Source organism: Doryrhamphus excisus, linkage group LG14 (genome assembly GCF_037039965.1).
Source record: "Doryrhamphus excisus strain RoL-2023G ecotype Guam linkage group LG14, RoL_Dexc_Guam_v1.1, whole genome shotgun sequence".
NCBI classification, from domain to species: Eukaryota; Metazoa; Chordata; class Actinopteri; order Syngnathiformes; family Syngnathidae; genus Doryrhamphus; species Doryrhamphus excisus.
Genome location: NC_136370.1, coordinates 7,938,476 through 7,951,757, shown reverse-complemented (window position 1 = coordinate 7,951,757; position 13,282 = coordinate 7,938,476). Strand labels below are relative to the sequence as shown.

At 39.1% G+C, this 13,282-nt stretch overlaps 1 protein-coding gene across 4 annotated transcripts in view; it reads right to left on the bottom strand.

Moving 5' to 3' along the window:
* Window positions 1-13,282, bottom strand: part of cnksr1 (connector enhancer of kinase suppressor of Ras 1) — a 68,089-nt gene that overhangs the window by 47,149 nt on the left and 7,658 nt on the right. For all 4 annotated transcript variants that reach the window (XM_058089896.2, XM_078796259.1, XM_058089895.2 and 1 more), the window contains 5 exons: window positions 13,091-13,175; window positions 4,651-4,695; window positions 4,441-4,560; window positions 2,941-3,000; window positions 1,602-1,667 (listed from right to left, as the gene is read on the bottom strand). In XM_058089896.2, the coding sequence (XP_057945879.2) occupies window positions 1,602-1,667; window positions 2,941-3,000; window positions 4,441-4,560; window positions 4,651-4,695; window positions 13,091-13,175 (376 nt within the window). The remainder of the gene's footprint in view (window positions 1-1,601; window positions 1,668-2,940; window positions 3,001-4,440; window positions 4,561-4,650; window positions 4,696-13,090; window positions 13,176-13,282) is intronic.

The window sequence follows — 13,282 nt, the reverse complement described above, 5'->3', positions numbered from 1 at the left end:
GTTGTTGCTGTACAGCTGTCAGTTTTATATGGAGCTATGCCTCCCAAGCGGCTGTGCGCTAAAGAACAGGAAAGCTATCACAAAAGTGATGAAAGTAATTTGAAAGTAAGTAAGAAAGTAAAAATAAGAAAATTCCACAAAAAGTGGAGAAGCACCCACCAATATTGGCAACAATCTCTCAACTGTTGTGACCATCAATAAGGATACAAATTATTGAATGCTAATGAATACTAGAGGAAGACTAGCCTGTCTAGACTATTTTAAGAGGGTAAGACAACCACAAGGATAACAGTCTATTTTATTACTGTGTCATTCAATTAATGTATTTAACATAAATTCCGGTCTATAAGCCGCTACTTTTTTCATAAACGTTGAACTCTGTGTCTTATACAGCTAACTTAGTAAAGAAACAGTAGTGCTTTCTTTGGCAGGAGCCCATCATGAGATATCAGTGCACCTACAACCCACTGGAAAAATCACAGATGGTCAATATATATAACAGTAGAACAATATAACACTCTTGAGTCACGGTGTCATCACACAGCAACTTAACACTCAAAAGGTATACCTATATATACACAAACATGTACCAATACAATCTTAAAGTTTGCCCATAATGCACTGCATCTGAGAAACACATTCACTGGGGCGCTGCAATGATGTCAGCCTCCACCTGGGTTCCTCTGGCTCCGTCTGGCAGATCGAGGCAGCCAATTAAATGCTAAAACAAAATGCATTACGGGAATATAATTTTTATGGGAAAACTTTACGATGTTTTTTTTTTTAACTTGTATTAGGTATACCTTTGGGGAGTTAAGTTGCGGTGTGATGAGTTTAGTATGCTTTGTAAGATGACACAGTGAGTCTGACCCTTACAGTACATTGAGTAATGATCTCCTGCAATTTCCAAAGGGTTGACAAGCTCGTTGTGAGTTTTTTCATAGTTCATGATCGGCTACTGTCAAATAAACAGCTGACTGGTCCTCACAGACTTGTGGCGCCACAATATGCCATTAATAATGCAATTTTATGACATGGACACGTGCGGCTCTAAATTTAGTGGGGGCATCATACGGGCGGGAATTTATGGTAATCATTTTATAAATGCATTTTATATTTCCTTCACATGTTCTTCTGTTCTTTCATTCACCCTGATGATTTGGAGTGCATGAGAAAGTGAAAATGTATCATGTAACATGGTAATTTATTGATAAGTAGATTAAAACAACACAGCAGCAACGGAAGCAATGTTGTATTACCTGCAATGTTGTAAGGAGCAATCTCAGTCAGCATTAATATCGCTGATCAGTTTATTGTGAACTATCAACATTTTAATGCACATGCAGAGGTAGATAAAGCTACTGAATGCTGACAACATAAGATGGAGTTCATAAAAACGAAATCAAGAGGTTGCCCACAGCCACAGTTGCTGGATATGAACGTTTTGTAAATGAATCACAAAAATTTGAGATCCTGGAAGTTATTTCCTTGTGTACATCCCCCACCCTGAGACTAGCGGAGGAGACTCAGCGAGTGAAAGTTGGATGATGGCAACAGATTGTTTCTACTTTCCTTTAGGTAAAATAGGCAAGAAGGCTCACCACTATTTGGTTGTTGACTTTGATCACTTCATCTCCTGCCAGGATCTTTGCGACATCACTTGATGGCTAAGAAACAAAAATTATACGTAAGAGGAGACTGTTGAAAACATGCTGTTATATAACGTGACTCATAAAAATAAATTCATACAATAATATCACCATACAGTGCCTCACAGATGAGCTTCAGTCAAATCAAATTGAGACGCTGTTTAAGATTGCATTCTTGTCCATTCACCTTGCCAATGTAGAAAATGTGCACAAATCATAAGAGGTATTCCTTTTTGACCAAGATGCTGTTCTCACACCAGCTAATCATCCATCCCCCATTCCTTAATTAGCTTTGGCTTGCTCTGAAAACAAATACCTTTTTCTTGTAGACTGTGTAGTGCAATCCAGTAATAAAAGGTTGCGCTTGCCTTCGACACTAAGACTCCCGTTCTTCGGAGTTTCAACCATATGTTTTAGCATGCGCCTTCCAATACGGTGTGTCTTATGTATGTATGTGTTAGTATGTGTTGAGTACAGAAATAGACCCCCTAATTGAGACTGCGCCTAATAATCAGTTGCGCCTTATGTTGGATAAGTCAAGAGAGGACGAAACCACAGTACTAAAAGTTTCAGATACTGTACAGGAGTGGAATATTTGGCACATGCAGCCCTGAATAGGATATTTATAAAACTAAAATATTTTCAGCACAAGGCTTTCTTTGTTTCTCGTTTCAGAAGACATAAACAATTAAGTCCACTCATAACAAATAAGACCTGATTTTAAAAACCATACAGTGTTTAAATGTACTTAAATGAGGGTCGTGGGCGTGCTGGAGCCTATCCCAGCTGTCTTCGGGCGAGAAGACCTCGTCTGAAATCAGCTGGGATAGGCTCCAGCATAGCTCCGTGAGCGGAATAGAAAATGGATGGACGGATGCTCAACAAATAATTCATCTTTGAAATATGTTCTTGAATACAATTATTTATTTAATTAATGTTGTATGCATTTAATTTTGATCTAATTAAAATATGTACTTAATTGGCTTCATATTGACTTCATTTTGATCATGTTTTGAAATTAAGGACTACTGTATATTTAATTGGCTTCATATAGATTTAATTGGGATAATATTTTATTACAGATGGCCATCTGGACACAAAAAGATTAAAAATATATAACTTTTTTTTTCATTATGTAAAGCAGGGATAGGAGTAATCATATTTAGCAGTGCCACATAACCCGCAGGCCACATGTTGACTACCCTGTGTAGCTTCTCTCATTCAAATTCACACCAGAGTCCATCAACACCATCAGTTCATGCAGTTTTTAGCGTCATTATAACAATCTGACCTCTGTTGCAGTTCCAGTCACATAGTGGCTGCTGGATCCAATGGATGTTATCTCAATGCCCTAATGCAAAAGACAATGGAGGAGAAAATAATACAGTTTAGACTGCTAAACAAAGATAGTGGTGTATTTAATCAGTGGAATAGCATAGCATCATTCTGTCAACATTGTCTGAAATATTGATGACTGTCTCCGAATGGATTGGCGGCTGGGTCTCTAATTAGTCATTAGCCTGCCCTGATTAATTATTTTCAGCCATAAGAGCAAACTAATCTCACCCAGGAGACACAATCAATATGTTTCACACAGCAACACAATCCAGACCAGGCTGTCGTGATGCACACACTGCCATATCCCTTAAAATCCTGCAAAACTGTGTCTTATCTTCAAATCAAATACATTCAATATTTATTATTATGAGTAATGACAGTAGTTCTATTGTCATTTAAAAGACTGCAGAAGAGGAAGAGAAATAATTATTGTTCTCATTCTGTGTTAAACACCCAGTGGAAATAAGCTGAATGTGCTGTGGCTTTAAATGTAAGAAGGCCGAGACAACCATAGTCGTACATAATGTACAGTAAAGTAAGACAATATAGTGATACATTGGGAATGTGCTTATTAACTATTGATACAGACATTTTTATTAAATGCTTTAGATAATTATTCCACCTCTGTTTTCATTAACTTAGCTTCCAGTCCTCCTCAAAGGGTAAGTGACGTTCTTTGGTACTCAATTATTTTATGTCGACAAAAGTGATCGATCATGTACTTTACATTGACGTAGCCTTAAATGTTTTCTTCAAATGTTGATCATATCCGAATATCAGCTCAGGTACAAGTACACATTACTTCTCATAAGAATTGATTTCATGCAAATGAATACATTACATTACAATATATACATTACTTACAATACTACAATATAGCAAACAAAACAGTAATATGATATAGCAGCTCTAGCTAAAGTGTTTGTTTTTAATCGCATTGTTCTGTAAATTTGTGCCATAACAATACTTTTATGTTGTTAAGTTTTAGGCATTTGTATTTAGAAAAAAAAAAGAAAAAAATTAACATTCTTCTGAAATAATCTTTTTAACGTTTTTTTTTTTATATTACGACTTTAACCTCATCATAACTTTGACTTTTTAGTCAGCGATGACTCAATTGTATTATCATGCAGCAGGAGAGCTTATTATCTTAAGGGGATGAGTTTGCAAAAGAGGGAAGAAAGAAGTGCTTGTTGGAATTAAAGGCAACACTAAAAAGTAGAAAAAGATTCAATGAAAAACAGGAAGGCCAAGAGAACAGTATTATCATGAGGTTTCATAAGGAATAAAGAACCTTGAGTTTGTGAAAGAAGTGATGAGCGGACGCAAACGATGACGCAAACCATGATGAAAACATTTAAAGGGAATACAAAAATACTGAAAGGCACAGAAAAAGTTGTGCGTCAATGAAGGTCAGTGAGTGGAATATCATCAGAATGTAATAATACATTACCAGATGTTCTCCAGGTGACACAGGTACAAGATCCACGCTCTCGAGCTCAGGAGTGTTGGTGAGGAGAGTCTCCGAGCTGCAGCTCAGGATCTCGTCGCAAACCACCACCAACTGACGACACTTGTAATGGCAGAAAGAAAGAAGAGAACACTGGAATGAGGACCAACACCCCACAGTAATCAAGGATAATAGAGATGAGACGAGACTTACCACAGATATGATATCCTTCTCCTTCTCGTAGACAGATGTGTTTTTCTGGTGGGGAAAAAACGTCCCATGAGTATACTGCTCAGTGTTATTGATAATGATATTGATTGATGAGGTTTTGCGGAAATGGAACAAGCTGACTGAAAATTCACCTCCTATTTCCACATCACAGCACCAATCAATTAGAGAGTTTTTTTTTTAATCACATCACCGTAAGTCACTAGGTCTCAAATAAAAATATACACAGTATACACAGTGGGGGAAAATATTCATTCATTTTCTACCGCTTATCCTCACTAGGGTCGCAGGGGGTGCTGGAGCCTACACCCAGGACTGGTCGCCAGCCAATCACATGTAGACAAACAACCATTCACACTCACATTTATACCTATGGACAATTTGGAGTCACCAATTAACCTAGCATGTTTTTGGAATGTGGGAGGAAACCGGAGTACCCGGAGAAAACCCACGCATGCACGGGGAGAACATGCAAACTCCACACAGAGATGGCCGAGGGTGGAATCAAACTTGAGTCTCCTAGCTGTGAGGCCAGCGTGCTAACCACTCGTGCAGCCCTACAGTATATACCAGGGGTGGGCAAACTACGGCCCGGGGGCCACATGCGGCCCACCAAGCGTTTGAATCCGGCCCGCCAGTTACTTTCAGAGTATTTAAACTTTTAACATGATGTCTTATTCAGTAAAAAAAAATGTAAAATTAAATTTCGTCGTTTGAGGGAAATGAGAACATATAGCTGATAGTATGACACTTTTATAACATAAAATTAGAGTGTAAAAAAGTGTGTGTGTGTTAAATATGTTCTGGCCCCCCGCACCATTTTTTTAACTCAACGCGGCCCATGAGTCAAAAAGTTTGCCCACCCCTGGTATATACAGTGGGGGAAAATTAGTATTTTTTTTATTAACAAACAGTACAGAACTTCTATGGTGAGTACCCGTAACTGGCCCTGTTGGTGTACTGGTCCACGGCCAATAGAGACGTCCAGTGACAATCCAAACCAATTGTTATCATGCCAACTTTGAGAACAATTCTGGAAACATTTCTGTCTGGGGCATGACAGAAAATAATTGAGGGGTGTATTTGGGTGAAAGAAAATATGAACTCTGCCTAGCAACAGGTGCAGTCATGTGAAATCCATCCATGCTTTTCCTAAGCCGCTTATCCTCACTAGGGTTGCGGGTATGCTGGAGCCTATCCCAGCTGTCTTTGGGCGAGAGGCACATATACATAGACAAACCATTCACACTGACATTCATACCAATTAACCTAACATGCATGTTTTTGGAATGTGGGATGTAACGGAGTATCCGGACAAAACCCACACATGCATGGGAAGACTATGCAAACTCCACACACAGATGCCCAAGCGGAGATTCAAAGATCAGGAGATTCCCGATCTCCTGTGTGGCCAACATGCTAATCACTCGGCTACCGTGCACCCCGCAATAATGTCACATGACCAGGGAAAAAAAAGAACAAGCAATTCTCTCAATCTATATTGATGAATATGGTAGATACGTAGGATGCTATTTCAGAGGTGAAGTGTCATTTTAATTAACAAATGATTAGTATTAGCTATGCTAATAATAATAATAAGAAGAACAGAACTGGTTGTTTTAAAAGCACCTTTCGGTACCCTGAAAGGCGTTCTATAAATAAAATGTATTATTAAAATTCAGAGCACTGCTTCCTTTCATTAGCCTGGGGTTAGCCTTGGGTTAAATAAATAGTCATAAAACCACCATGTTTGAAAACAAAATGTGGTGTGATTTAGATCAAAATAAAAACATTTCAGATGGACTATTATTTACCATAGCCGCTGTATCCTTTCAAAAAACATGTGTAGACTGGACCCAAAACAGAAGGGGGAGGATGTTTACACAACACAAGATGCAACTCTAAGGATAGATTTACAAGTGCACCATGGTCAACACACCACTAAAATAGTTCAAATATACATGTATATTTTTAAACTGGACAATGTGCAATACTCTGCATACTTTGTTATTGCTATTAATGTCTTGTGTACTGCATACTGTGTTGCTGCTTCTTGAACTTCTTTGATTTGTTCTGGAGTCACTGTTGCTGCAGTACACTGGTGATTGGGTCATACTAGTTCATTAAAAAAAATCAGAACTGTCCGTTTAAAAGACACTTCCATACGGAGTGGGGAAGTAAGAAGTTAAAAGAAATTAAGTCAAAGTGTGAAGCCAAAACTATACCGCTTCCACACAAAATGGGAGGCAAATTATCATGTCGGATAATTTCATGCAGTGCTAACTTCATGCAGTGCACAGGTGATGTCTTGTTAATGTAAGATTACTGACCCCTAGTGATCAGAACACTACGTCGTATCACTCGATGTAGGGTGTATCTTGCCCAAGGATACTTCGACATGAAAAACGACCAAAATCTATGAAACATGAGGTAATTTTTTTAACACAACAAAATTTTTAATAATTAATAATTAAAATAATTAATATTTAAAACTATTTAACATTATGATTGACTTAGTAATGGTTAATTTTGTAGATAACTATATTATCGGCCAAGTGGTTAGCACTCAGACCACACAGCTTAGAGACTCGAGTTTGATTCCGGTTTTCTCCGGGTACTCCGGTTTCCTCCCACATTCCAAAAACATGCTAGGTTAATTGGTGACTCCAAATTGTCCATATGTATGAATGTGAGTGTGAATGGTTGTTTGTCTATATATATATATATCCTGTGATTGGCTAGCGACCAGTCCAGGGTGTACCCCGCCTCTCGCCCGAAGACAGCTGGGATAGGCTCCAGCACCCCTGCGACCCTCGTGAGGATAAGTGGTAGAAAATGAATGAATTAATGTGCGTACTGAAATGACTTTTCAATGTATTTTCTTATTTTTCTTTGATGATTTTCTGTTTGCAAATGAACAAACCAGGCAACTGTCAATGAATAACTCCTTGACTTAAGTTGCCTTATGAAAGCTAGAAAGTTGTATTATGAACTGTCCGTATTGTTTTCCTTTCATCAAAGTCTCCTCTGATGTTGTGTTAAAAGCACCTACTATGTCGCCAACAAAAAGAGAAGGTCTTGTACTGTATTGTGTGCGCTTCTTTGCCCTCCTGAAGCTGATCTCTCCGTGGTTGTCAAGGCAACAAAGATAAGCTATTATGTGGGAGTCACGTTCTGGCATAAAAAAATAATAAATAAATACAACAACAAGGTAGTCAAGCACAGATGGATAAACAAAAACAAAAAACTGTATTGAACATTTAAAGCTGCACGAAGCTGCAAGGTTGTATCAGTGGGTGCAAGTTTACATTCATAAAATATTTTCTGTTTGCCAGCAGGTCAAAAGCTGGCTATAAAAAGATCCCTGCTTCTTTCAGCTTCTCGTTTTTCAATACCAGTCTGACAAACCTCTTTAATTCTCCCACTCTTAACCTGTGAATTTGTCCTGCAACACACAAATAATTCACATCTCAGGCGTGGGTGTCCATAGTTCGGCTCAGGGGCCATTTGTAGCATGCAGCTCATTCTTTATTGGCCCATGGCACAATCTACAAGTGAATTAAACACCTGTACCCCGGGCTCACACTGAATCCATTGCGGCCGCCGGAAGCATTCCGCAAGATTGGCTGGACTGGTCGCCAACTGTCTTCGTGCGAGAGGCGGGGTACACCCTTGACTGGTCGCCAGCCAATCACAGGGCACATATAGACAAACAACCATTCACACTCACATTCATACCTATGGACAATTTGGAGTCGCCAATTAACCTAGCATGTTTTTGGAATGTGGGAGGAAACCGGACTACCCGGAGAAAACACACACTCATGGGGAGAACATGCACGTTCCACACAGAAATGCCCAAGCTTAGATTTGAACCCAGGTATTCCCGATCTCCTGTGTGGCCAACATACTAACCACTCGGTCACCTTGCGGCCTGATTTTAGCATTTTTTTATTAATTCCATGGTGAAAAATATAAAAACAGCTTTCACATCAATTTTTCTATATGCAGGTCTCTGTGGAATTTTTTTAAATAATATATAATCTAATAACATTATGTGATAATTCGGACAGTTATGATGTTTGGTTTACGGTACATACAGTATTATTTTTATAACTTCTCAAAAAAGGGATTTCTTCACAAATTGTACTGTAAAATAATGCATAAACTATAGCCAATCTAAAAACAGCTTTTTTTAAAATGTCAGTTTTCTCCAAACTACAGTTAGTTTTACAATAAAATTATTGGACATTTATACATAAAATATAACCAAATACATGAAAAATGTTATGTAATATGACTAAATCTGTTGACTTTAAAGCTCATACCAGTGGCTTGATAGTCCTGCCTTGACCTGCCGAGATGAGCACAGCTGACCATCAAATTTACATACCTTAAGGTAAAACCTCCAAATTCACTTTTGCAAATTATCCAGGTTCAAATGTCACACACCCGCCACAGTCTCCTTAATGCGTCTTTGCTGGTTGAGCAACTTACAAGCACACTGACGAGTCCAGTGGTTGAAGCCTTCACGCAACACCAGCTGACTTCCTAGCATGGCCGCCCTCAGGCTGACCAAACAGGAAATAAGAGTCCTTTCTTTCACAGTGCAAGCATGTGCATGAGAAGCAGCCGTGGCTGATCAATATGCTCTGCTTGCTGCTGACGCATTAGCAACACTATAGGAACACATGCGAGCTGTAAATGTGACTCGCTCACAAAGGACATTCTATAAGCGTGTGCGAATTAACGTGCTGCATACGGTTGTTATTATGCAGTGATGACAGCTTCAAGGACGCTAAGTCCAACTAAGTTGTCTTCTGTTCGTCACTATGACCTTATAGCTGACTGATTAACAGCTGTGAGCATGGCATCATTTTTTTTTTTTTATAAATTTTATTGATGCTTGAGGCAAAAAAAAATTATGGCTACACACAAGGAAGTCTACTGTGCTGCGAATACTTCTTTTAAACAATCCGTCTATTAATGAATGAATGATTACCAAACCAACTGTTGAAAAACAGGAATTCTGAACCAAAATCTTGCTTGTTTGCACTACAGTGTAAATCAACATTAAAAATCAATATTAGTAACAATCATTACTCTGTATTGAAAATAAAAATTATTTCTTAGTGGTTGTACAGTGTTCTCTCACTATATCGCTATTCACATTCTGCGGACTCGCTGTTTTTGTTATTTTTTTTATCGCTGTTTCACTGATTTTTGGTGTTCTGAATCCTGATTGGCTATAGACCATTGTCAATCAATTTCCTTCGTGCCATTTGTGGTCAATGGTTGTGAGCAGACTAGCTAACCGTGTGAGCTGCTTGCTAACTGCCAATAAACAATAGAAGAAGCTAACCAGCTTTAGGGCGCCATCAACCATTTTAAAAAGGATACCAAAACACAAGCATGATCAGAGGAGTAACTTCATAATGTCTTGTGTCCAACCGAGGAGGTTACACATAAAACACATAAATGTATGACTCTGCTAATCCATCATAAACATATGACTAAAATTCATTCATTCATTTACTACGTTGGTTGCGGGGGTGCTGGAGCCTATCCCAGCTGTCTTCAGGCGAGAAGCAGGGTACACCCTGGACTGGTCGCCAGCCAATCACAGGGCACATATAGACAAACAACCATTCACACTCACATTCATACCTATTGGATTCGCCAATTAACCCAATTAAAGCATGTTTTTGGAATGTGGGAGGAAGCCGGAGTACCTGGAGAAAACCCACGCATGCACAGGGAGAACATGCAAACTGCACACAGAGAAGGCAGAAGGTGGAATTGAACTGCTGTTCATTGTCCAATCACTTGAAAAAAGGGAAGTGTAACAAATGTTTTAGGGCATACTCATTACCTACAAACACATTCACAAGAATCCAAAACAGGAAGTGAGTTGGCACAGAACAATAGGCCGCCCTTATCATCCACAGTGACTTATCAAGAAGCTCTGAGCTCACCGGTCCTTTACTTTTAGTCTGCTTCAAACATACGTAAGGAAAACATCCTCTGAGTCAGCTACATCGCTCTCTTATGCCACATTTTTGACTGTGGTTGTTCCTGTACACCAACTCATAGCTGCTCCTATTTTTGACATGCCTTCACAGCTGCATCATCATTCTCACAGCTGATGGAAGCAGAATGAAACCAATGAATCAGCAAGGACAAACGGTTGGTGAACACAATAATATCCAGGTTTTAATAGCGACTCATCAGTATCATTGAATAAAACCTGTCTAACCACAAATATACAGCCATTATATATACACAACTATTGATGTAAGAACATTTTTATTTAGCAACAAAACCATGTTGCTAACTCTAAATTTTACCCAATCTGAAGTCTACCTGTTTGACGAAATGCAAATGTACACATGCATTATGGGTGCCAATAATTATGACCAATACTGATCGGTGGTCGATCCAGCGGACCAACAAGACTGCTTTAGTTTTTAAAAACTACTAAGATGATTGAATGTCTCTCCCAAGCAATTCTGGAGCCATGTTAGATTGCTTAAAGGGGGACCTATTATTTTTTTTGCCACATTTTTTTTTTTGCCACCACTCATGTATGTAAACAAGACATGCCAGAAAGTGGAATGAGATTGAAACGTGAGCGATCACACACGCTGGCATAGATAGGCTTAGTTGTCATCAGTTGACTACACATTTTAAGGGCGATTGTTCCTTCTCCCATTAACAAGAAACAAAGTGAAAGTAAACATAAGACCTGTCACGCAGATAAGACATTCCGGTGCATGCTTATCAAAATAAAGTGCAGTGAAACATTTTTCTGATATTTTAAATAGTTTGCAAACTAATAGTGGGCAATATTCATTCATTCATTCATTCATTCATTTTCGACTGCTTATCCTCATGAGGGTCGCAGGGGTGCTGGAGCCTATCCCAGCTGTGAAGCACACACAATACAATACAAGACCTTTTCTTGGCGACATAGTAAGTGTTTTTAACACGACATCAAAGGATACTTTGATGAAAGGAAAACAATACGGATAGTTCATAATACAACTTCCTAGCTTTCATAAGGCAACTTAAGTCAAGGAGTTATTCATTGACAGTCGCATATTAATTTATTCATTCATTCATTTTCTACCGCTTATCCTCATCCTTATCCTATCCCAGCTGTCTTGGGGGGAGAGTCGGGGTACACCCTGGACTGGTCGCCAGCCAATCACAGGGCACATATAGACAAACAACCATTCACACTCACATTCATACCTATGGACAATTTGGAGTTGTCAATTAACCTAGCATGTTTTTGGAACAGAAAACCGACGCATGCACAGAGAGAACATGCAAACTCCAGAGAAGGCAGAGGGTGGAATCGAACTCGGGTCTCCTAGCTGTGAGGCCTGTGCGCTAAGATAATATTAATAGTGGTCAAATATGTGCATAGAAAATCAATTTATATATGTATCTACATTGCTTAAAATACACCCCTCATTTTTAAGTTATGGCGGCTTTATTTGGTAGTGGTGCACCGCCACAATCAATTACATGTAGCGGAAAACCCTGTATCTATCTATTTTGTCTATTTACTATATCAATTCTATCTATGTACAGTATCTATTATGTTTCTATTATGTTCTGTTGATCTCTATCTCTCTACTGTATCTGTCTGTCTACCATATCTACTGTAATGTGATTTGGAGAGGTAGTAAGAGTACCTGCTGTGTCAGGCTGTAGTCCAAATCTGGATATAAAGTGCTAACTAAATATAAACTCCGCTAAACGGTCTGTTCCTTCTACCCACAAGTTCTCGGTCCATATAAATAGTCTTTCTCTTACTGTTTTCGTCAGGTCCTCACGTCTGTCAGGCTGAACTTCGCTACTTTTCCTGTTAAAAGTCTCTCCCTGCTGCTGCTGCTTCTCTTCAATAACACAAAGTCCCTGAGGAGTCAAGAGCCAGTAGGTAATCCCTCCTTCAGGCTTCCTCCTCCTACTTCTTTTGACTCCGGTTGTGTCAATAATAAGTCCCTCGCTCCCTCTTTAAGGTACACAGTCAAGCTTCCCAATTCCATGAAGGTCCTTTACTCTTTCATTTGTCTCTCCCTCTCAGAAAACACCCACAATCACCTTTTCCACTGTCCAGCCCTCCTCTTTCGTCTTCAAGGTACAAGCGCCTTCAAATATGCCAGGAATGCAGAGATAAAGAAGCCAGGTTGAAACAAGGGAGTCAGAGCCCCTGTTTAGTTTCAATAGGTTGTAGTTCCTCTATAAGGAGATGTGCATAGCCAAACTACCAAAAGTGGAGTTCCTCTTAAGACAATATCTATTTTTATACAGTATATGCATGTAAATGTTGTTTTGGAGGATATAATGATTAACAGGCTGGATAAGCAAGAGCTGAGTGACCTAATTTAAAAATAGAAATAAATAATAAACCGACCTTTTGCACAATCTCCCCGAGTTCTTTGCAGTGGCCAAATATTTTCTTGCTTGTGGCGTGTCCGCTCAGCTGGGAGAACTGATACCTGAACACACATTCAGTTGCACTACGAGTCAGTCTGGCGTGTCATGGTACCACACAGCAGGATTTAAATAAAGTGGAACCTCCCAAACTGGAACACAGTCCGGTCTG